Source organism: Spermophilus citellus, assembly GCF_964194105.1.
Source record: "Spermophilus citellus genome assembly, contig: SCAFFOLD_528, whole genome shotgun sequence".
Taxonomy (NCBI): Eukaryota; Metazoa; Chordata; class Mammalia; order Rodentia; family Sciuridae; genus Spermophilus; species Spermophilus citellus.
In genome coordinates, this window is record NW_027673080.1 from 51044 (window position 1) to 74808 (window position 23765).

The 23765-nt window shown below is 59.5% G+C and overlaps 1 protein-coding gene across 1 annotated transcript in view; it reads right to left on the reverse strand.

Annotated features, from left to right (window-relative positions):
• The window catches only part of LOC308640139 (voltage-dependent P/Q-type calcium channel subunit alpha-1A-like), a gene marked incomplete at both ends in the record, with an annotated part of 71838 nt that overhangs the window by 47472 nt on the left and 601 nt on the right, over window positions 1-23765 (reverse strand). The window contains 6 exon segments of the mRNA XM_081312155.1: window positions 711-920; window positions 5879-5968; window positions 6819-6875; window positions 8704-8819; window positions 9878-9981; window positions 21224-21417. Coding sequence (XP_081168281.1) covers window positions 711-920; window positions 5879-5968; window positions 6819-6875; window positions 8704-8819; window positions 9878-9981; window positions 21224-21417 — 771 coding nt within the window.

A 23765-nucleotide genomic window follows, 5' to 3' on the forward strand; every position in this document is an offset into this window, starting at 1 on the left:
CAGGACCCACGGAGAGCAAGGTGCTCTCACGGTCCTTGGAGGGGAGGCCCAGGGGAGCCAAAGGCGTGGGCAGAGGGGGCGGAGAGCTGGACATGGATAGGAGAAACAGGACAATGGCTTCACTGTTCCCAGAGAGGCCGGGAAGTTCCATGTGAGCTTCTGTCTCTACCCCGTTGCTGCCTCCCTCTGTCCCCCACTCCCTCCCCCAGCACCCACAACTCTGCCTGGATTCCAGTTGACAGCCGTGGGCCTGGAGCAGGCGGGCTGTGCTGTGGCTCAGGGGATTAGAGGCTTGGGCCGGTGAGATGGCATTGGGAGGTGGCATGGGCCTTTAAAAGGTGGGGCCTTGTGGGCGGTCCCTCGGCCAACTGTGGGGTGCTCTCAAAGGCCTGGGATCCCAGGTGCCCTTGCTCTCTGCTTCTGGCTGCAGGAATGACCACTTGCTCCCACACACCCGTCACTGCCACCTCCCCACCCCATCAGTTCCCCACGGACACAGGTGCCACCTGCTCCAGCCTCCTAAACTGTGAGCTCAATAAACCTTTCCTCTTCATAAAGTCAGCTGCCAAGGGCACTTTGTTGTAGTAACAGAAAACGGACTGACACAGCATGGGCTAACCGCAGCTGGAGAGAACCGGAAAAAGACACTGGCTTCCAGGGAGGAGGACAGGAAGGGCCCGAGGAAGGGATGGGGAGCTGGCGGTACTCACAGAGGAAGTCGGAGAGCCACTCGGGCTGGTTGTAGTGAACGATAGCGACGCACAGGGTGTTGAGGGCGACCAGACTGAGCACAGTCCAGTAGAAGGCCTGAGTTTTGACCATGCGGCGGATGTAGAAGCGCATCCTCCGTTCCTTCTTGTGGAAGAAGGTCGAGTTCTCTAGCTTGGCACTTTTGATGCTGGCTCGGGCGAAGGGGGACCCTGCCGGGGAGAGAACGCAGGGGGTCAGGCAGGCATTTCTGGGGAGGGGCATGGCCAGCGCAGCCACCGCCTCCGGCCAGCCCTCCAGGAACCACCCTGACCCCCGGGCTCAGCTTAGCGGAGAAAGCAACGCCCCTGAGACGGTGGCACTGGAGGCCACCAGAGGGGGACAGACTGACAACAGGCAGGCCCAGGGCTCTCTCCAACAAGAGCCTGTGGCCTCTCGGGGCTGTGTCGGATGCCTGTGGCCGTCCAGAGCCCCTGCCCAGGACCCCGTGCCAGCTTGGAAGGCCTCCAGCTGAGGGGGAGGGTCCCCGTCTTCCTGGGACCTGTCACTTCAGAAGCGGTCACCGGGCACGAGCCGGGTGCAACTTCCACCTGCACACGTGTGTGCTCTGGAGCGTCCACTGAGGACCTATCCTGCCCCCGGGACACCCTAGTGTGGGGGAGTGACCAGAAAACCCACAGCAAGGCGCGGTGAGTGGCCGGGCAACTGGGGTGTTGGCCTGAGTCACCTCTGTGGCTGAGGCAGTGGAAAGAGCTGGTGCAAAAGTCCTGGGGCGGCACGTGCCTGACGTGTTTGGTGACACTGGAAGGGGTGGCTGAGGGAGGAGGTGAGCCAGGGAGGTGACGGACCTGGCAAGGCCTGGGGAACCCCGGGAGGTTCTTGGAGGAGGAGCCCACATGACTCAGGTGTGCACCGGTGCCCTCTGGTGTCTGGGGAGGCACCGAGGTGGGAGGCGGAGGTGGCAGCCAGGAGCCCAGGAGGGGGCGATAAAGGGACGCCTGGGCCCGGAGGCGGTGTTTCAGGGGAAGCCAACTCTGGTGGATGGATCCGGGTGAGGCTGGAGAGAGGGAGGGCGGGGAGCTGGGCCTGTGCCCCCTGAGGAGGATGTCCTCCATGGAGTGGGGGGCTGGGCAGCTGGCCAGGGCTGTGTGGGAGGAGATTCGTCTCCTGGCCTCTCTGGTCCTCCCTCCACAGTCTGCCTGGGGCTGCTCGGCTCAGGGCGCAGCCTCCCCCAGTGCAGCCTCCACTCCCTCTGACCCTCTGCCTCCCCTCCAGGGGCTGAACAGCTCCTGCTCCACCTCCGAGACACCTTCCGAAGCCTTTTTTAAAGTCGTAGTTCTGAGACGGACTCTCTCTCCGTTGCCCAGGATGGCCTCCGGCTTGAGATCCTCCTGCCTCAGCCTCCCGAGCACGGACACGACTGGTGTGTGCCACCCAGGGCTCTCGTGGCTTTCTGGACCATCCCTGCGGAGGGCTGAGCGGGGGTGCTGTGCGTCCCCCAGGGATTCGCGAGTTGGACACTTGGTCCCCAGGATGGCCATGTTTTAGCTGGAGGGACATTTAAGAGGCGGGGCCTTGTGGGAGGACCCCGCCCTCAGAGGGACTGGACCTGGCTCCCCTGGGGCCCTGAGCTCCCGGAAGAAGCTTGCTGTCAGGAATGGATCTGAGGCTTCCATTCCTCCCTGGTTTTCTTCTCCCATGATCCTTCCCTCCCGTCCACACTCCCAACAGGATGCCACCGGCCACAGTATGAGGCAGCCCAGGGGCCACTCACTGGAGCTGGCACCATGTGGTGTATTTGCAGCTTCCAAAACCTGAGCTAAATAAACCTCTTAAAAAAATAAGTTCCCAGCCTCAGGGAATTCATTATAGTAACAGAAAACGAACCCATACAACCTCCCTGTCTTACGGTTTGAATGGTGTCTTCCCAGAACTCGTGTTGAGATCCCAGCCCCGGGACATCAGAACGAGGCTATACAGAGGCCAACAGGGTCCTTAAAGAAATGACTGAAGTAAAAAGACGCCACTGGGGTGTTCCCAACCCAACAGGACTCATGTGCTTACAAGAGATCAGCAAGACCACGGGGGACACAGGGAGAAGGTGCCCAGGGGGCTCAGGAGGCACAACTCTGTCCACACCCCGATCTCAGACGCGCGCAGCCTCCAGAGCCATGAGACAATAAATTTCTGTTGCTTAAGCCACTGAGTCTGTGGCAGTTGGTTAGAGTGGCCCCAGGGGCTGGCTCAAATTTGAGGTATCATCCTCAAATGAAACCTAGTCTACTTTAGTTTTTATTCTTCTTATTTTCTTGAGACAGAGACTGGTCTCCAACTCCTGAACTCAAGAGATCCTCCTGCCTCAGCCTCCCGAGTTCTGGGTCTATAGTGTGTGCCCTGGCACCTGGCTTTGAACCCTAGTTTAAAACAATTCCTGCAAGAAGCTTTCTTTGGTTTTCTGCCAAATACTTCCCTGCCCTATAGATCCACAAGATTTCTTGTCACATTTCTTACAATTTTTTCTGCTCTGAGGTAACCTTTCCCCCTGATTTCAAAAATAATACAGGTGACTAATTCACACACCCCAGAAAATGTCATGTAGGAAGTGACAAACCCCTACAATCCCCTGATTTCTATACCTTTAACATTTCCAAATGTTGTTTTTTAAAAACGGGATCATATTGTACCTAGTGTCGTGCAACTTGATGTATCTCAAAATACATCTTTCTGTGCTGGCAGCAACTGTGCTTCTTCCTAACTGTAGACTATTTCACTGAATGGATATACCATGATTTCTTTAACATTCCCCCACTGCTGAGCATTGTGGGCTGTTTCTGTGTTTTCCCTTTTCCTTCCTTCCTTTCTTCCTTCCACGCCAGGCACTGAACCCTGGGCCTTGCCCATGCTAGACAAGTGCTCTACCACTGAGCTACATCCCAAGCCTTGGTTTTTACTTTTTGATAATCAGAAACAGTGATGTTGAGAAGAAGCTGGGGCCTGGTCTTTTGCACGTGTGAAGAAATGGTCTTGAAGGATAGATGGAAGGTCAAGGAGTATGGACTCTTACTTAAAGTCTATTCAAATCATGTCAAATGCTATGTCACAATTGCACCAGATGAGACTGCCCTCTGCCCTCGATCCTTTTCCTCTCCCCCAGATCAGCCGAGGAAGGACACCCCTGTACTAAGGACGGCTGCTCCTTCCCGCCACTCGGGAGGGAGGTCCTGGCTGGGCCGCGGGCAGAGCCTGGCATCCAGCCCAGGTTGTGGGGCAGCAGCAGAACCTTCTTTGCCCAGGAGAAGAAAACAAACCGCGTTTACAATGGGAGCCACCAGGCTGAGGGGGACGGATGTGACCGAGCACGCTCGGGGAGGTCCCAGGCTCCCCTCGGCCAGTCCATCCCCACGAGGAGACACAGGCTTCGGATAGAAACTAAAACTGCAAATGAAGGCCAGCTTCCCGGTGCCATTAGGGCCTACTTAACCGGGAAGGAGGTGGACAGGGTCACCTGGGGTGGCCTGGGCGGGGACTGTGGGCACACGCACACTTGGCGGGTTTCCACCTGGGTTCTGTGTTTGTGACACTCAGAGTGACTCGGGGGATACAGCTGAAGGGCTCCTTCCCCCAGGGAACGTGCCCCAAGGGGAGGGGAGCCCCGTGCCTAGGTGTGCACAGAGCAGTCAAGTGGGGCCTGGGAGAAGCACAGCACCGTGTCACAGGGAGACCCGAGTGGCTTTCTTCCTGGGGGTCCCCTTCCCCTGCCTCCCTCCGTCCTGCATTTCCTCTGCCTCCGTCCCTCCCCTCCCCCAGCCCCACTCCCTCCGCCTGGAGGCTCTTCTGCCTCCCTTCATGATTGGGATTTTAAAAATCATGTTTAAACCCCCTACACCCTATTCCCCCTCACTGCACAAGGACAAAAGCCACAGTCCCCACTAATAAATCCATAGCACGTGAGGGGCATGAGGAAAAGAAAAGACGTCCCCAGGCGCCTCTCAACCAACCCTTGTCGTTAGGATATTTTTTGTTCTATTTTTCGAAACTGGAGATGGGGCCCAGGACTGCTTTCACCCACTGAGCTGCGCCTCCGGCCCTTTGATTTTGTGTTTTGAGACAGGGTCTCACTAAGTTGCTGAGGCTGGCCTCAAACCCACGATCCTCCTGCCTCAGCCTCCTGAGTTACTGGATCACAGGGGTGCGTCACCGCCCCCGGCTCAGCTCTGGTCTCTGTGTTACAGTGGCAGAGGTCTGAGCACCACCTGTCACGCGTTCTCTCTGTCACTTCCCGGTGACTCTTTAGCTCTCAGTCTAAAGGCCACCTCCTCTGGGAAGCCCTCCAGCCATATCCCACCCTTCCAGAGTGGCCACGTCCAGGACCCCCATTTCCCTCACAGGCTTATTTGCAAACTCTGACTTAGCATCCATTTCCAGGGCTGTCTGCAAGTTTCACACGGTGGAATTCTTTGTCTTTCTTTTTTTATCTTTGGTTTCAGAGATGGAACCCAGGAGCACTCGACCCCTGAGCCCCGTCCCCAGCCCTATTTTGTGTCTTATTTAGAGTCAGGGTCTCACTGAGTTGCCTAGGGCCTGGCCATTGCTGAGGCTGGTCTTGAACTCACGATCCTCCTGCCTCAGCCTCCTCAGCTGCTGGGATGACAGGCGTGTGCCACTGCGCCCAGCCCTGAGCTCCGTGTCTTGTTCCCATCTGGGCACCTAATAACGGCAGCCCCCCCAAACTCTTCCCGAAGAGCTGCAAGTGGGGCACCCCTAGTCCCCAAATCCAGCATCCAAAATGCTCCGAGATCTCAAACCTCTTGAGGACGGACGCGACGTCCCAGGTGGAAAATTCCACACCACGAAATAGCAACAGGTTTCATGCACAGAATCATTCAGAGGTGCATGACGTCAGTGCACACAAGGCATGCCTGAGCTCCGCGTTTAGACCTGGCTCCCAGTTCCTCAGGGTCTCTCTGTCACTATTCCAAAATCTGACAAGGGACCCTTGACCACGGTGAACTGGCCGATGTCACCGAGAGCCTTGTCTCTGCTGGCTCTAGACCCACCCAGGGAGACCGCGTGGTCCTTGCCTCGGTCACGCGGGCTCAGGGCAGGCGGCGGGTTCCCAGGCCCTCGCCCTGGTTCCGGGGTGGGTGGGGGGGAGGCCGGGCAGGCTCACCCACAGAGGCGATGTCGGCCAGCTGGTCCTCGGCCTCCTCAGGGTGCAGCAGATCCGTCTTGCTCTTCTTGACGGTGGCCCTCCGCAGAGCTCCAGCAATGGGAACATGGCAAGAGACACAGGCGTGACCCTGGCTGCTCCGGACGCCGCACCGCCACCCGCGGCAGGGTGTCCATCGGGGCCCAGGGAGGAGGTCACCTGGCTTCAGGGGTCTGGACAAGGACTGTCCTGCGAAGCTCCCCTCCGGGCCTGCGTTCTGGCCACCCTTTCTCCTCTGAGTTATTTTTAAGTCCTAAAACCTGCTTCCTGGGAGTCCTGGGACTGACACCCAGGGACCACCATCCGTGGGCCTGCAACGTGCTGGGAGGCGCACCCCGAGGGCAGTAAGTTGGACACACGGCTGGTGGAGATCTAGACGCCCCCCCCCCCATGGCCCGTCCTGTTCCTGAGTAAAATCGCCAGGACTCTTATGTGGCCCAGGTGGGCCTAACACTCCGGGGCCAAAGCCCACCTCCTGCCTCAGCCTCTCAAGGAGCAGGGACCACAGGCCAGCAGCCACAGGTCCACTCCATGACCGCCCAGGGCCGGATCCCAGTCCCTTGCCTCCTGGGCATCCCAGGGACTTCCAGTCAACAGCTGGCCCTGCCTGATCCTGACCCCGGAGCAACCAGCTGGAGCTGGAGCGCAGCGACCTGAACCAGAGCTGGGCCGCGGTCACGGCAAAGGGGGCCAGGCTGGACGCCGCCCGACGTCCCACACTCCCCTCGGGCAGGTTCCCGCCATCCCCGACCCTTCCTGCCCTGACCTGGCCTCACGTTTGCTCCTGGCACCTCCTGGACCCCGAAGTCCACCCCTGACGGCCCCTGGGAACCCAGTGGCGCGTCCCCAGCCCTGGATGCTTCCTGCGGGGACCCCCGCCAGCTCGGGGGAGAGCAGTTACCATCAAAGGGATGTAGGTGCTCCACGTCGGCCTCGTCCTCCGCCAGGATCACTTCTTCTAAGGAGGAAGGACACAGGGTCACGGCGCCTCTCCTGGGCATGGGCTCGCCCGCCCTGGGAGGCAGGGTTCCCTGGGCCACCCCGACTGGCCCCTGGCTCCCGGGCACCTGGAGCTGCCCTCTGTCTCTGGCCCCGCCCTCTGTCTCTGGCCCCGCCCCCTGTCTCTGGCCCCGCCCTCCTCAGTTCGCGCCCAGCTCTGGCTCTCGGATGTGCCCAGTGTTTGGTCCATGGCTGGTCCCTTAAGGGGGCGGGGCTAGTGGAAGGTCCTTAGGCCATTCGAGGGGTGTCTTTGGAAGGAATTAAGGTAGTTCTCAAGGGACAACTGAACTGTTGCACGTGCAAGTGTTACAAGAGTGCCCCTCTCTGGCTTCCTGTTTGACCAAGTGACTCCTCTCCCTTTGCATGCTCATGATTCCATAAAGTCCTCAGTGCTGAGCCGATCCTGGCACCGTGACTTTGAACCTCCAGGATGGTGAGCTAAAGAAACCTCTTCTTTATACAGTTATCCTGCCTCGGGTATTTTGTCATAGTAATGAATACACCAACCTTATTCCCCCTCTCACACTCCCCGGCAGCCCCACCTCTGCCTACAAGCTCCTGCTTACACTGGCTCCTGTCACTTCCCTGTCCCCCCCTCCTCTCCCTTCTACTCACTCCAGTCCCACTGGCTTCCTGGCCACTCCCACTATGCCTGGCTTCTGCCCTGGCTCTGCTGGAGCTGAACTCCCACCCTCCACATCTGTTGTCCTCTCCTTCAGGCCTCGGCCAGATGCCACGTCCTCCAGACCTTCCCTGACACCCTGACTCCAGCTCTTCTCTGCTCCCTTCCTGCTCCCGCGTGTGGTGGCTCCCAACAAGAGGAGCCTGTCTTCATATTCTCTCTAGCATTCCGAACCAAGGGCAGGGACTTGGTTTGTCTGGCGCCCACCCCCTCGGTGCCTGGCACAGAGCCTGCCATGCGGCAGGCGCCCCTAAGTGTCTGCTGGTGGCAGAACAAGCCGCCTACTGTGTGCCAGGTGCCGAGCTTCCTAAGCACCCAGCCCTGATGTCTCGCTGAAGCTCCTCGAGGGGGTCGGGAGCCCTCCACAGGCACACGCTGTGCGTCCCGGGCTCCACCAGTGGTAGACCAGAAGTACCCAGAAAAGGTCTTTGTCCCAAACATGGGCAAGCCTTTCCTTGTCATTATCCCCAAACACTACAGCACTCGGCTGCAGCAGGTGTCACGAGTCACCCGTGCGCACAGGTTCGGTCAAACACTGGGCCATTTTCTATGTGGGACTGAAGATTTGGGTGTCTGTGGGGGGTCCTGAAACCAATCCCCTGGGAAACCAAGGGACAACTGCACCGTTATCATCTCCACTTAACCATCTTGAAAACTGCAGCACAGGGAGGTGACACGCAGTGTCGGGGGTGGCACGGCTGGAATGTAACCAAAGACAGATTTGACTTATTTATTTTTGGTCCTGGGGACTGAACCCAGGGGCACTTACCACTGAGCTGCATCCCCAGCCCTTTTTATTTTCTGTTTTGAGACAGGGCCTCACTATGTTGCTGAGGCTGGCCTCAAATCTGTGATCCTCCTGCCTCAGCCTCCCGCGTTGCTGGGATTACAGGCAGGCACCACGTGCCTGGCTCCAAGGTCTGATTTTGGGACTTAACGATCAGGCAATGTCATATCCCCGAGGCTCAATGTCCTACTCTAGATTCTTGCTGCCAGGGTCTGGGACGCCGACTCACATCTCTCCTCCCATGGGATCCCTCCCTAGCCCTCTCCATGTGGCACGCCTGGCCCTGGGTGGCCTGGGACTTGTAGCCCTGGCTCTCACCTGCTTTGGAGATCCACTCCATGTACCCGTTGAGCTCGCGCTCAATCTGCTGCTGCCGCCTGAGCTTCAGGAACGCCCTCCGGTTCTCCACCCGTTCCCTCTCTTTGGCGAACTCTCTGCAGGAGCACGGGATCAGGGGCTGAGGTTGGGAGGGGGTTCTAGGGGACATTTGTGTGCGTGCTCGGGGGTTCTCTGGGGGGCACTTGTCGCCCACTCAGTCTCCTGGGAGGGCATGGAGTCCGACGGGCTGGGGGTCCCTGCGGCCTTCCCCATCCCAGCAGCTGCGCCAGCCCCAGAGAAAGCAAAGCGAGCGCCCCCAGCGCCCAGCACCATGGTGCCCGCTCCTGCCCATCCTCTCCACCTCCCAGGCCGAGAGCCCCGGCCAGCCCCCCGAGTCGGGCCAGGGGACCCAGGCTGAGGCCTCCTGCGGCAGCCTCACTCCCCTGGCAGGCCCCACCGTTTCCTGACCGCTCCTCCTGTTCCGAACAGAGAGGCCGCGAGGGGGGGTGCAGCTTCCAGGGAGGGTGTCCGAGAGGAGAGATGGAGGAAGCTGGGGTTGCCGACGGCACCATGGGGCCACCACACCAGTCCTTGGACTTCTTATGGCGAGAAATACAAAGTCCAATTATAATCAAGCCAAAAAAAAAAAAATGGGATTCAGGGCCTCTTTATGGCAGGAAAATAAATTTTTGTATTTTACTTAGAGACAGAGTCTCCCTGAGTTGCTCAGCACCTTGCCAAGGCTGAGGCTGGCTTTGAACTCACGGACCTCCTGCCTCAGCCTCCTGAGCTGCTGGGATGACAGGCGAGAGCCACTTCCCTGGCTAGGAAAAAACTTTTTGATCGTCTCTTATGATATTATGTTTGGAAAACGGGAGAAGAGGAACCCAAATTATTATTTATTTATTTATTGGTGAAAAGTGTGAATCCCAGGCAGGGAGGCTCCTGTGGCCCTCACCCTGCCCCTCGTGGGGCACAGCCCGCTGCTGCGTGTGGCTTGCCAAGGACGGTCTGAAGACCCCAGGGAAGAGCCGGGGTGTGCTGTTACCTGGTGGGTGGGAACGGAGGCTGACGAGCTGTGGGGAGGCTGGAAATCTGGGGGAGGCTGGCGAGCTGTGGGGAGGCTGGTGTGCCCTGGGGACAGGCGGTGGGCACAGGGAAGTGGAGGACTCACCCCGACAGCATGCCCAGCACGAGGTTCAGCATGAAGAAGGAGCCGATGATGATGAGGGGGATGAAGTACAGCCAGTTCCAGGTGTTCCCTGAGGCGTTGTTGCTCTGCAGGTGCAAGAGGAGGAACAGGTGAGCGAGCGGAGGTGCAGGTCCCCCTGGGCCCCCAGGGTCAGGAGGACGCAGAGGAGCCCAGAGGAGCCCTCAGGGCCGCGGCTCCCTCCCCAGGCTCGGGAGGAACCCGGGGAACTTACGAGGGTCACCTAGACCGAGGCCGGAGCAAGAGGAGGAAGCCCTGACCTGGGGCAAAGGCCCCGACTCCCTCCTGCCCCACAGTCACGGCCGTGTCCCCCACAGGAGGTGTGTGACTGTGGGGTCTGGTGGCCTGCAGAAGTCACCAAGCCAGACGGCGGGGGCCATGGGCCACTTCCTCCAGGGTCCCTCTCCTCCCCTCCTGCAGCCTCAATGTCAGCCACAAAAACCTCCCAGAGACTCGGCTGAATCCTCAAGGGGCAAGAAATCTATAAATAGAACATTCCCCCTGAAACAGAAGAGAAGACCACGGAGGAGAGGGAGGGCGGAAAGGGAGGGCGGGGGGGGGAGGGAGAGGGAGAGGGAGTGAGGGGTGGAGGAGGGGGGATGGGGGAGAGGGAGGGCGGAAAGGGAGGGCGGGGGGGTGAGGGAGAGGGAGAGGGAGTGAGGGGTGGAGGAGGGGGGATGGGGGAGAGGGAGGGCGGGGGGAGGGAGAGGGTGGGGGAAGGGAGAGAGAGGGGAGGGGGAGAAGGAGGGAGGGGGAGAAGGAGTGAGGGGTGGGGGGGAGGGGGAGAGGGAGGGTGGGGGAGGGAGAGCGCGGGGGGGATGGGGGAGAGAGGGGGGAGGGGGAGAGGGAGGGAGGGGGAGAAGGAGTGAGGGGTGGGGGGGAGGGGAGAGGGAGGGCGGGGGAGGGAGAGCGCGGGGGGATGGGGGGAGAGAGGGGGGAGGGGGAGAGGGAGGGGGAGAGGAGGAGGGGAAGAGGTGGGGGGGGCGAGGCGAGCACATGAATGGAGCCCTTATATTTACTAGGTGCTCGGTGTTCTTTTAAGTGCATTACCTATGGGAATTCACTTCACTATCATATATATATATATGTATATATACTTTTTGATGGTGCTGGGGATTGAACCCAGGGCCCTGTGCGTGCGAGGCAAGCACTCTACCAACTGAGCTCTATCCCCAGCCCCTATTTAATCTTAATGATGTTCCTATGTTATCACCTTATCCATTTAATTAATCAATTGATTTTTTATATCAGGGATTGAACCCAGAGACACTTAACCACTGAGCCACATCCCCAGTCCTTTCTTTAAATTTTATGAAGAGACGGGGTCTCGCTGAGTTGCTTAGGGCCTTGCTAAGTTACTGAGGCTGGTTTTGAACTTGTGATTCTCCTGCTGGGATTTCAAGCGTGTGCCTGGTTCTCTTGCCCATTTTATAACTGAGAAAACTAAGTCTTGGAAAGACAAAATCCTAGGCAAAGTCAGTGACGATGTTGGAACCAGGCAGGTGCCCTCCCCTGACCCCATGAACTTAACCTCTGTGCTGGGAAGCATTGGCTTGAGCCATCAGGGAAGGTGGAACCTTCCAGTGGTTCATCACCCTGTGGCACCTGCAGAGTGTAGGTCTCCCAGTGTGGCTTTAAAAGCCCACCTTTAAAAATATGTATAAATGCTGCGGAAGAAAACCTAAAATAAGAAAGACTGGCACCACCAGGTTTCAGTGAGGCTGTGGGGTAACTGATGCCCTCATCCCTGCTGATGGGGAGTAACATGGCGTATTAGCCTCTTGCAGCTGCTAAAGCAAACAATCACAACTGTGCAGCTTCAACAACAGAAATTTATTCTCTCAGAGTTCTGGAGGCCCAAAGTTCAAGATCAAGGTGTGGGGACTCTGAGAGAGACTCTGGCCCAGGCCTCCTCCCTGTGTCTGGTGGTCTGCTGGCTGTCTAGTGCTCCTTGGATCACTGTCTAGGATCACCTCGTCTCTGCCTTCATTTTCCCACGGCCTGTTCACTCTTTGTGTCTGTCTTTATTTCTCCTTTTAATTAATTTCTTTTTGGGTGGTACCGCGGTTGGAACCCAGGGCCTGGCTCATGCCAGGCAGGAGCTCCACCACCGAGCAACGCCCCAGCCCAACGTGCGAGTTTTGGGTGGGGGACACAAGACAACCCATGACACGGGGGACACACACCCATGCTGAAAAAATTCCCTGAGAGTTTCTACTCAAACTATTTATGTTCCTTTCCCACAACCCTGTGATTCTGCTCCGGGTTGTTCCCCAAAGGCCACCAAGAGTGCTCAAGTCAGTGACGACCGACCATAAGAAAGTCCCCAACCGCTGACAACCCAACCTTTCTCAAGGGAAGAGAATACAGGAGCGGAGCATGGGGGTGAGAGCCTGCCCCGTGCCACCGCGGACCTCCCACCAGGTGAGGCTGAGCAGGAGAAGGGGACAGGAAACATGTAGGTGGGTCCCACTGTGCAGTCTGGGGAAGTGAGGTGTGGGGCGCACGTCTGCAGGCCCAGCCCGGGAGGCCAAGGCAGGAGGGCTGCTGGGGTTCCAGGCCAACTGGTACCAGGGGGAGGCCAGCAAACCAACCCCCACCAGGTGGACGAAGGTGTGGCTCAAAGCCCCGGGGAGAGTCCCTGGGGGAGGAGGTGACGGAGGGGTGGGGGGTGTGGGGGGCGCCTTCTGGGCCTGAGAAGTTTCTGCTTCCGTGGGGCCGGCCACACCCGCGCCTGCGCCTGTGGGTCGTCCCTCTTCACGGGCCGCGCAGTTTCCTGTGTGTTTATGGTCCTGATCTTAGAATGGTCTTGTGTTAAGTTAACTCTGTCTTGGGAAGGAAGGAAGGTCGGCCTCAAGGACGTGGCGATTAGTGACAGGAGCCACCCGCAGGCTCCACCCGCAGGCTCCCGGGAGCCACCAGATCAGACGCAGGGCGGCACGTGGGGTCCTGGGGACAGAGCTCGAGTTGGGGGAGACCACGGCAGTGCCTGGGCCGAGGGGGAGATGGCCACACAGCAGAGGACACGCTCAACGCCACGGAACCGCACAACCAGCAGCAGCTGAGGGGGCTGGGGACGGGCTGGGGTGCAGCCCCTGCCAGGCCCTGGGCTCCCTCCCTGCCTCGCAAAACAGATGTTAAGAAGGTTCATCTTTTCTGTCGTCCCAGAGGCTTGGGAGGCTGAGGCAGGAGGATCACAAGTTCAAGGCCAGCCTCAGCAATGGTGAGGCCCTAAGCAACTCAGTGAGACCCTGGGCTGGGGACGTGGCTCAGTGGTCGAGTGGCCCTGAGTTCAATCCCTGTCACCTGTCCTCCAAAAAAAGGGTACATTTTTATGTTGTATGCATTTTACCACAATGTGAGGGGGGGAGAGGAGGGCGAGGGGGAGAGGGAGAGAGGGAGAGAGGTCAGCCTGGACGGGACCTGGACAGGATTCGGGTGATGAATGTCCACACAGGAGTCCACGCCCTGGTTCAAAGCCTGGAAGTGCTTTTTCTTGTGGAAGGTTCTGGAAGAGGCCGGAAGCTGCAGGGCATGGCTAGCGAAGGCAGGGCTGGCTTCTGCCCCCAGCTCTGCGGCGGCCGAGGCTCTTGTCCCCATTTCTCGGGGCTAAATATAGCCCAGGGAGCCAACCCTGCAGCAGCCAGCGAGAAGGAGGCACACTGTCACCAGGGCCTGGTGACAGGGGACAGACTGGGGTGTGGGGACAGAGACAGTAGCAAACAGGGGGAGCAGCGGAGGCCCCTGCATCCAGTGCGTCCGTCTGTCCATCCGTCTCAGAAGCTGCCAACAAAACCGTGGTGGGCCCTGTGATGTGCTGCTCAGGACAGTAACAGCCGCCCAGGGACGCTGGCCCTCGGGGAGCCCGGTCAGTCCTGTCGTACACCCCGAGATGCAGCACAGAGCCATTCCCGGGGGAGGGGCAACGTCACAGGCCACCGTTCTGCTGGTGTCACTCTGAGTCTCTCCACACAGGACGCACAGACGTCCTGACCCCCGGGACCCGCGAACTCACCAGAGGGCCTCCGCAGTGTCACCAAGTTAGGATGAGGCCATTAGCGGAGGCAGGACTGACGTCCTTATGAAAGGCCGACCTGGGTGCAGACACCGGCACACTGCGGGGATCCGAGGGAGGACCAGGCCGCGCTGGGGACCGTGACCCACAGCCGGGGCAACACCGAGGTTGCCTGCAGAGCCCTGGAAGCCAGGGACAGGCCAGAACCGGTCCCGCCCAAGGTCTGTGAGGGACCAAGACCCTGCTGGTACCTTGGACCTCCGGAGCCCAGAACTGTGAGAAGAACACACTCTGCTGTTTCAAGCCACTCTGTTTGTGGCCTTTCATTGTGACAGTTACAGGAAATGACTACAGTCGCCGAAAAAAGGGCAGAGGTGGTCCTCCGACTTTGTCACCTCCCACCCTTGTCTCTTCCCCAGATCACCCCAGAGGGCTCCCTGGGGCCTCTATGGGTGGGACGCCCCTGCTGGCTCTCACGCCCTCCTGGGTCAGGCGAAGGGCAGCTGTGGGCACCCGGGCTTGGCGGAGGTTGGAGGGCGGCTGCTCACTGGTCAGCGCACTGACACGGCCGGGGGACCTGGTGACAGATGGCCCTGTCTTCTGTCCACATTCTGCTGCCTGGAACCCTGGCCACCATCAGCTCTGGGCTCACCTATGTCTTTCGATAGGGCGAGGTGGCCCTTCCTGGTGGCCGAGGGCCGAGAGATGGGCGCCAGCCAACGGGGAGTGGGTGGAGAGATCTGGGCTGCTGTTTAGGTCAGAGGGCTGAACCTGCAGAGTGAGACTCTCCGGGGGTGTCCAGAACAGTCCCGGGCATCGTTCTCCACTAGCAAGGCCCCTAGTGGCACCTCAGCAGGGTCCCCTCCTCCCCACTGTCACCTGCGCTGGACCCGGAGCGCGCAGGAAATGCAGCCCTTGCTGAGACCGTGGAGGCTTGGGGATGCTCGTTACTGCGGCAGGTCCCTCCACCCTGACAGATACACCCTGACCTGGCCACCGTTTGCTCCTTTGCTCCCGAAGGCCTTTCTCGAAAGACACCTTCGCACTCACCCCCTGTCGAGGTAGGTGTGGGAAAGGGTGTCTCCTGTATGTCGGGTAAAGAAATTCCCCAAGGAGCCAAGTTCAAGGTCACTATGAGCCCGTGGACCCCATTCTCTTCCCCTTCGGCCTCGGCTCAGCTGATCCCTTCTCCTCCCCCAGCCTGAGGGTGGCCCCACGGGGACAATCTCTGGAAGGAGGGACCCGGCCCTCCCTCAGTTCAGCCGGAGGTCTCGTCCTCTTTCTGGCCCGTTTCACCCTCTGAATGATCTTGTTGATGTTCGACTTGAGGCTGCCTGAGCGTCAGCTCCCCACGGGTGGACATGCTTCCCGCGTGGTCCCCAGAAGACACCGGGCACATAGTAGGTGCTCACTAAGCCCTGGCTGAAGGGCGCACACCATCCTGTGTTACCATGGTAACCAGAAGTGCATCCCAGCTCCTGTGCAGGCCCCTCCCTGACAGTCAGAGGGGGGCTCAGCCCCTCCGCCACGTGGGTGGTGCCCCTTCAGGCTGACCACGTGCCTCCCTGACCCCATCACCCCCAGGCCCCGCCCCTGGGCCAGCGAGGGGAGGACGTGCCTTCCCTGCAGCTCACGGGGGTCCTCCCTCCGTGTACCCCCCCCCTGCTGAACCCGCAGAGCCTTAGTCACAGCGGCCCGTCGGGTGGACACTGCACCCAGCCTGCTGCCCAGCTCATGAGCCCGCGTAGAGGCGAGTCCCCTGAGGCGCCCTTGACCTCCTGGTTTCCTTTCCTCTGTTTTTTTAAGCCTGGCTCATTCAAAAAAATCAGGATGGAAGATGTTAAAAACAGTCCCTCGGCTCAGGACACCCGTGCCCCGGTGTATGAGGTAAAAATGGGGTCGATTTGACTGTGAAAAAGCCAAAGTCTGACAGTGGCCTTGAGGGAGGCCGCACGCCCCAGTTTCCACCCGGTGTGACCCGTCGCGGCCGGGCATTAGTTTCTGAGTTCTATTTTCCCCACTTACTCTCAAAACTGTCCTGGTTTGGATGATAAATGACGCGGGCTGTCTGCCGAGGAAGCGTGTCCCTCCCTGGCCTCACCAGTGGCCACTCTTGTCCTCGTTAGCTCCCCTCTGGCCACGTGGGCAGCAGCACCGCTCCTCACAAATGCCAGGACACTCCTACCCCAGGGCCTTTGCACTGGTGGTTCTGACCCCCGGCTGCCCTTCCCTGAGATACCCACAGGCTCCCCGTTGAGGTCTTCTCCAATGCTCTCACTGCCCTCTAACACCATCTCGGACGCAGAGGGTAACAGGGTCCAGTCCCCGGATCCCCACTGGCACGCAGCCGACGGCTCTGGGGTTTGTCTGTGGACCAATCCCTGCCGTGGAGACCGCCGGACCCTCACAGCCCCCCATGATTCACATTCACCATCTGCCCTTATCTCACGGATCACCCGCTTCCCCCACTAACACGCCAGCACCTCAGTGCCTGCACATAGTAGGTACTGACAGTGTACCTGCATACGGGACTCGTTTGATAAATGTCTTGGATAAACGGGGACCGACTGTCCCCAAAGTCAACTACTTTGATATTGGACAAGACAAATATCAGTGAATAAGACCAGGCTTATGTGAAAGATCAGAGCCGGCGGTCAGTGACTACGCATCAAGGGACACGCATTTATGAGCACCAGCTGAATACGTTTCTGTTGTTCCTTTCATTAGCATTATCTAAGGGAAAGAAATAGAGAAAAAGGGACAGAAAGAGCACAGAGAGGGGAGGAAGGGGAGGAGGAGGGGGAGGAGGAGGGGAGAAGGGGGAGGAGGGGAGGAGGAGGGAGGAGGAAGAGGAGGGGGAAGAGGGAGGAGGAGGGGAGGAGGGGGAGGAGGGGGAGGAGGGGGAGGAGGGGGAAGGGGGAGGAGGAGGGGAGGAGGGGGAGGAGGGAGGAGTGGGAGGAGGGAGGAGGGGGAGGAGGAGGGGAGAAGGGGGAGGAGGGGGAGGAGGAGGGGGAGGAGGGAGGAGGGGAGGGGGAGAGGAGGAGGAGGAGGGAGGAGGGGGAGGAGGGAGGAGGGGAGGGGGAGAGGAGGAGGAGGGGGAGGAGGGGGAGGGGGAGGAGAGAGGAGGGGGAGGAGAGAGGAGGGGGAGGAGGAGGGGGAGGGGGATGAGGAGGGGGAGGAGGGGAGAAGGGGGAGGAGACAGGAGGGGGAGGAGGAGGGGGAGGGGGATGAGGAGGGGGAGGAGGGGAGAAGGGGGAGAAGGTGGAGGAGAAGGGAGAGGGGGGAGGAGGGGGTGGAGGAGGAAGAGCAAGGAGAGGAGGAGGTGGGAGAGGAGGAAAATGTACGAGGAAGAGAGGACGAGGAAGAGTGCGGGAGGAGTAAGGACAGAGCCCAAGGCTGCGTTGGACATGACTCTTCTGCTCTCTAGGGGACCTCTGTGAGCCTCAGTTTCTTCATCTGGAAGACAGGGCTGAAAACATCTCCCTTTAAGAGGTCGTCTAGGTCACTGTTGGCGTCTGCAGTGGGAACGGAGATGGTCACCGGCTGAACTACCCGCTCCCTGGGTCCTTCCACAGCTGGGGATGGAGCCCAAGGTCCCGCATGTGCTGGGCAAGGGCTCTGCCCCTGAGCTCCGGCTCCAGCCCGCCCTCCCCGGGACCGACAGGAGCCACCTGTGAGAGCCCTTCCTGTCAGACGGAGATTCTCTGGGGCCAGGGACAGCGTCTAGCAGGGCCCACGAATTTGCACAGAAAATGGTGACCCCTTCTATTTCCTCACGTCCATGGGAAATGGGGCACTTGGTCATCATGAAGGGAAGCAGCAAATGGCGTTAATATGGGCAGAACCTCCCGCCACCAGGGGACGTCCCATCAGGTGACAGCACGATGGCTTTTTTTGGGGGGGACACCAGGGATAGAACTCGGGGCGCCGACCACCGAGCCCCACCCCAGCCCTGTTTTGCATTTTATTTAGAGACAGGGCCTCACTGAGTTGCTTAGGGCCTCGCTGTTGCTGGGGCTGGCCTTGAACTCGCGATCCTCCTGCCTCAGCCTCCCAGGTCGCTGGGAGTGCAGGTGCGGGCCCCTGTGCCCAGTGGGTGATGTTAATCTGGGAAGAGCCCAGCAGAGGCTCAGGGGCACCTCGTGTATTTGGGGGGCTGTGAATGGGACTGTGCCCCGGGAGCTGAGATCCCGACTCCAGGACCCCAGGAGGCCGCCTGATCTGGACAAGGGGTCGTGCCGAGGTCATTGGTTGAGCTGAGGTCAAGATGGAATGGGGCAGGTCGAATCTCCTAGGAGGAGGAGGGACAGGCCACTGTGGATCTGCTAGCCAGGGCCACCAGGATTGTCTGCCACCAGGAGCTGGGGGAGGCCAGGGAGGGTCCTCCCCAGGCTGCGGGGGGGGTGGCTGTGAGGACCCTCTGCACCGCAGCTCCTGGCCCCCAGCAGCAGGGGAAGTTGTTTCTATGTCTGAGTCATTCAGTTCACGGCCCCAGGGTGACACGGGAGGTGACGTTGGGAGGCTCCACCCAGGGAGGGAAGGGCAGGAAGGACCGGCTGGCCGGGAGGTTCCCAGGGCCACTGACCGGGGCACCTGGGCGACAGGAGCAGCCGCGGGGCGTGGGGCATTCACCCACCCGTCCCCCGGGCACCTGGTGGAGGCTGCTCCGGGGATGTCCCCGGGAGGCCTGGTGGCCGCGGCAGTCCCAGGAAGGGACAGAGTGATGGGTGACCCCAGGGAGGGCTTCACAGTGGAAACCTTATGGACGGCTGGGGTGGGGACACTCGGGGGGAGGCCCTGTGCCTGCAGGATGACGAGGTGACACGCAGCCCAAGGCCAGCAGCACCCACCTCCTCGCCCCTGTGACAACACCACATCACAGACACCACCAGTGTCCCTCATGGGACAGAGACCCCTGGGCGAGAAGCTCTGCCTCAGAGTCTCAAGAGCCTGGAGGACGACGGTGGGCACAAATGGTGGAAAGTTCTAGAAGTCGGTTCTGAGTCAGGCTGCAACCAGTCGGTCGGGGTGGGTGGGACATTATGATAAAAATGTCAGTCGTGTTTCTAAAAGAAATACTAAGGTGGGGTCTGGCTCCTCCTGAGCTCGGCCAGGGCCACCCTCGCTCCTAGGCGAGGTCTGATTACGTGTGACCAGTCCCTGTGTCCCGGGGCAGTGGGCGACAGGCACAACCATCTGGGGCCCCCCTTTCCGCCCACTCTCAGGCTGCACCCTAAATGGGCGACTGAGTCGAAGGTCAATTCCCATGAATCTCCCTCCAACCTCTGGGGGGACATTCCACAGAAGCAGGCCCCAGCCCAGAGGGGTGGCCCAGCCCCGCGCAGGAGGAAGCCAGGCCTCGCTCCCCAGTGGCCAAGCCCCACACGGGCCACACCTCCATCTGCAACCGTGGCGTCAGGGCAGGGCCCGGGGACCATGGAGGGTCCACAGAGGCGCACGTGCCAAGTGGCCTCAGGACGCTCCACGGAGAACCACGCTGTGGCCGCCTTGTTCCTAACCCTAAGTCTTTGGCTCCGGCCTTCTTCAGCAGGGGACAGAGGACTGATCTGGGGACCTCTCTCTCACACAGATGGACGAGAGGAGGGTTAGTGTGTTGGGGACGAGGGGACATCTCAACAGGTGTCAGAATTATAAATGACTTTAACCTTTGACCCCCAGCTACGTAGACGCAAAAGCACGGAAAGCACACAGGGTAGCTCATGGCAGCTCGTCCGCACACGGAGGTCGGCCCGATGTTTCCCTCCAGGGTACCCACAAGATGGAGTACTATGCTGCTGTCTAAAAGAATGAAGAGGGGCTGAGGTTGTGGCTCAGTGGCAGAGCACTTGCCTAGTGTGTGTGAGGCACTGGGTTCGATTCTCAGCACCACATATAAATAAATGAATAAAACAAAGGTTCATCAACATCTAAAAAAATTAAAAAAAAAAAAAAGAATGAAGGGGCCATCGGTGCCCTGCAGTGGGGAAGGCTCTGGAATATTCTGCTACGGGAGCGGGGAGAATGACGGACCAGAACAGCAGGCGCAGGAGCCACCCTCTGGTGTGAGGAGGGGAGGGGGCTCAGAGCTGACGGAGCCATGCCACTGTCCTCTGAGTCCGCCTTTGCCTATTCAGCCAAGTGCACATCAAGACCAAGTGGCAGAGCTGAGGCTTCTTCTGTCATTATGCCCTAAACGGCAGAGACGACCCTGCACAGCGTTTGCCTGGCTCCAGGGACTGGGAGCCGTCAGACACGACTGGACGCACTCGAGGTCCTGGCAGGTTCCGGGCCACTTCACATGGGGCACGAGAGCCCGGGGTCCCGGGCCAAGCCTCTGTGGATGGTGAGTGACAGCCGCATTGGCATAAATAAAAAAGAGTGGCAGAGGGAGGGGGCTGCGTGGGGGCAGCAGGGGACAGGGGCCGGCGGGGCCGGGCCCGGGAGGACGTCTCTCATCCGCAGCATTTTAAGGGCTGGGGAGAGGCACAGAGGCCGCATGCTAGGCATGAATATTTAAAAGCTGCTCAATAAAACATGCCTCGCGCTCTGCTTTCCAAACCTACCTCCCCAATGCCTGAAGGTCAGGGTGGGGCTGGGATCTGCTGTCCGCGTTGGACTGCAGCCTGGGGACCACCCTGGCCCTGACCGTGGCCGGGGAAGCCTCCTGCGTCTCCCCCTGGCCAGCCATGTGCGCACGTCCAGGTCTGCACGTCCAGGCTCGAGTCACGCTTGCCCCAGGAGTGGCCTCTCAGCTGCCCTTGGCCCTCGGGGGAGGGGTGTGAACAGCCCATGGAGGGTCCACGGACGCCCATGGAGTGGGGGCCTAGGCAGGAGGTCCCAGGACCCCAGACAACCCACAGCGTGGGCTACACTGTGTGCGCAGGGCCCTGGTAGATGTGTGCCCTGGGCCGTGACCTCCACCTCTGGGGGAGGGCTGGGTGACCTCCAGGGTAGAGCCACCTTGCCTGGGTTCAAAGATACTACTCTGTCTTTCATCCATGTTAGGTTTGGGATTGCACGACTTTGACAGATTTTAAAATCCAAAACGACATCTAAACACTTGCATGCTGCAAAATGAGGTCACATTTGTGTCCCCTCCAGACCTCCCTGGCCACAGGGACCTAGTGGTTAGAGGTCTGCGGTGAGCCTGCACCCTGGACTCCGCAGAGGCTGGTCCTCAGGCTGCCTCCCCTTGCTCCCGTTTCCCCATCACAGCCCCAGGAGCTGCCCTGCTCCCAGAGGGCCACCTCCCTGTGACCCTGGTGGTCCACATCCACTGTCCCAGTGTCACTTACATTGTAGAGGAGGTCAGTCCAGCCTTCCATGGTGATACACTGGAAGACGGTCAGCACGGCGAACAGGATGTTGTCGAACTGCGTGATCCTGTTGTTGGGCCCTTCCCAGTAGGTCTGGCATTTGGTCCCGTTGGGGCAGGTACGGGCGGGTTCCTTTGTCCCACACGGAGCCAGGGACTCACCCTGAATGTCATCTGTGAAAGGGAAGGGGAGGAGCGTCAGGACAAGCATCAGGGAAACCGGAGAAATCAGAACCCGTGAGTGTTTAACGCTGTTGGGAGAAACGGCGATTGGGGTGAACTTCGTCTTTTTTCTTTAATCAGGACATGGCTCGATTGATTTATTGAATACTTTCTCCTTCACTGAATTATTCTCCAAGCTTCATTATTCATACCTTCTTGTCTTCTGGGGGTTATTTTGCTGTTACTTTCCTCAACTTTGAGAAGGATTAACTTGGAGGCTATAAATTGTCCTTAAAGAGCAGCTTTAGCTGCATCTCAGAAATGTTGTCAGTCATCATTATCATTATTGCTGAGTTATTTTCCAATTTCCATTTCTTCTTTGATCCATGAACAATGAAGACATTTCTTTTTCACAAAACTTGTTAAACATATGAAGAGAGAGAGAAGAGCATGACGAGGATTATCTGATGTACCTCTCACCAATGTCACCCTTCGTCAACTCTGGGTCCCTCTCCTTTCACCTCTTCTTTATACTTTGCCAACTAGAGATCTCAGTTGCAATATCATTTCACCCACAAATAAGAGCCTCGTCTCTTAATTTTTAAATGCTTTTGGAGTTTTCTTTCTGATTTCTGGTTGAGTTGCCTCGTGTCGGGAACCTGTTGGGCTTTTGTCCCAGCCTCCTGACCCCTGCTGGGGGAGCCTCGTGGTTCGTGGTCAGGTCTGGTGAACGCGCGGGGGTCGTTGGCTACAGCACTCTTCATGCCACGGTGAAGAACTGGCCACCGGGCTCCTGTCTGAATCCTTGCTGGTTTTCTTCCTGGCCTGTCTGGGCTGGGGAGCTGTTCTGGGGGCAAGGGACAGGGGTATGCGCAGCCCCTACCCCAATGGGTGGAGAACAGAAGCCAAGTTCTCCCCACAGAGCAGGGGCGGACTGTGAAAATGTCGGCAGGGAACACAGCGTGACAGGGGACAGCCCTCTGGCTGGAAGCCAGGACGGCCTCGGGAGGAAGCAGTGGGCGCTGAAGGTCGGGTCCGGATCCCAGGGCGTGGCGGGGCTGGGGACCTGGACTCCAGGGCTCTGGGCTGGAAGGTGGCCTCTCTGGGAGCCTGCCTCCTCTCCACAGGGTCCACGCCTGGCCCATTCCCGTCCCTTGTGCTTCAGCCCAGTCACCTGGGATGTCCCCTTTCCCCTGGCCTCCAGTGGACGTGCAGACAGAGTCACACGTGGGCCTCCAAGTGACGGTCGCATTCCTCCAAGGATTCTGGCATCTCTTGGGAAGCGGGGAGCCTTCTGCTCTGCCTCTGCCTCCCCGGGTGTTCAGGGGGCCCCCCGTGGCCCTCCGCCTGCCCCACGAAGCTCTCCAGGGTGGCTTCTAGAAACACCGCCATCCAGAGAGTCTGCGGCGCTTGGTTATAAATACATTTTAAAATTAACCTGTGGCGGGCGTCTGTGTATAGCCGTCCCTGGACTCACACAGCTGATGTTTTTAATTGTGAGCTTTTCAGTCACCCGCCTAAACGGAGGCTCCCCACACCCACATCTGTACCCCACAACCGCATTCGGAGCCAGCCAGCCCAGGCTTCTCCTTGGCCCATCTCAGGTGGAAAGGAACAAGACCAAAGTTCACAAAGCTCAGGACTCACGACTCCTGGTTTCTCTGCTTGGGGCTGATGGTGCCAGGGGCCAACAGGCTGGCACCTCTCCCCTCCCTCTTTGCCCCTCCCTCTCCCCCTCCCTCTCTCCCCCTCCCTCTCCCCCTCCCTCTCTCCCCCTCCCTCTCCCCCTCTCCCCCTCCCTCCCTCTCTATTTCCACCTGGGTGACGAGGCCAGGTGCAGAAATAGATCTGCCTCAATTAACACCTTCTTCATTGGGGAAAGAAATCATTAGGACGTTCCAGATTGAGCCGCTTCACACGCCCAGGAGAGGAGGGGGGTGGGGAGACACGGCCCCGCCCCCCGCCCTCCCCAGGAGCCTCCCCTGCGCTTCCCTCCCCTGGGGGATGAGGGGACAGGTCTCAGGAGCTCCCTCTGCTGATCCCCGGGGGCTGCTGGGTGGGAAGGTGGGAGGCAGCCATTTCCGGGTCCTCTTCCACGGCCGCCTCTCCCGGTGACAGGCCCCTGACTTCTTTCTGTTTGGGGTCCCCTTGTTCTGTCTGCCTCCTGGGCCTCAGCTCCCCTGGCTCAAAGGACCAGTGTGACCCCCCCCAGGCTGCCACGTGGGCACAGCCAGGGTCCAGACGCGGGAAGGTGGGTGTCCCCTCTTATTTGACTCCATTCACAGGGCGGCTGGAGTTGGCGGCCGGGATTGAACTGGAAATGTCTCGTGGAGTCAGGAGCCTGGTCCTCGGGCCCAGGA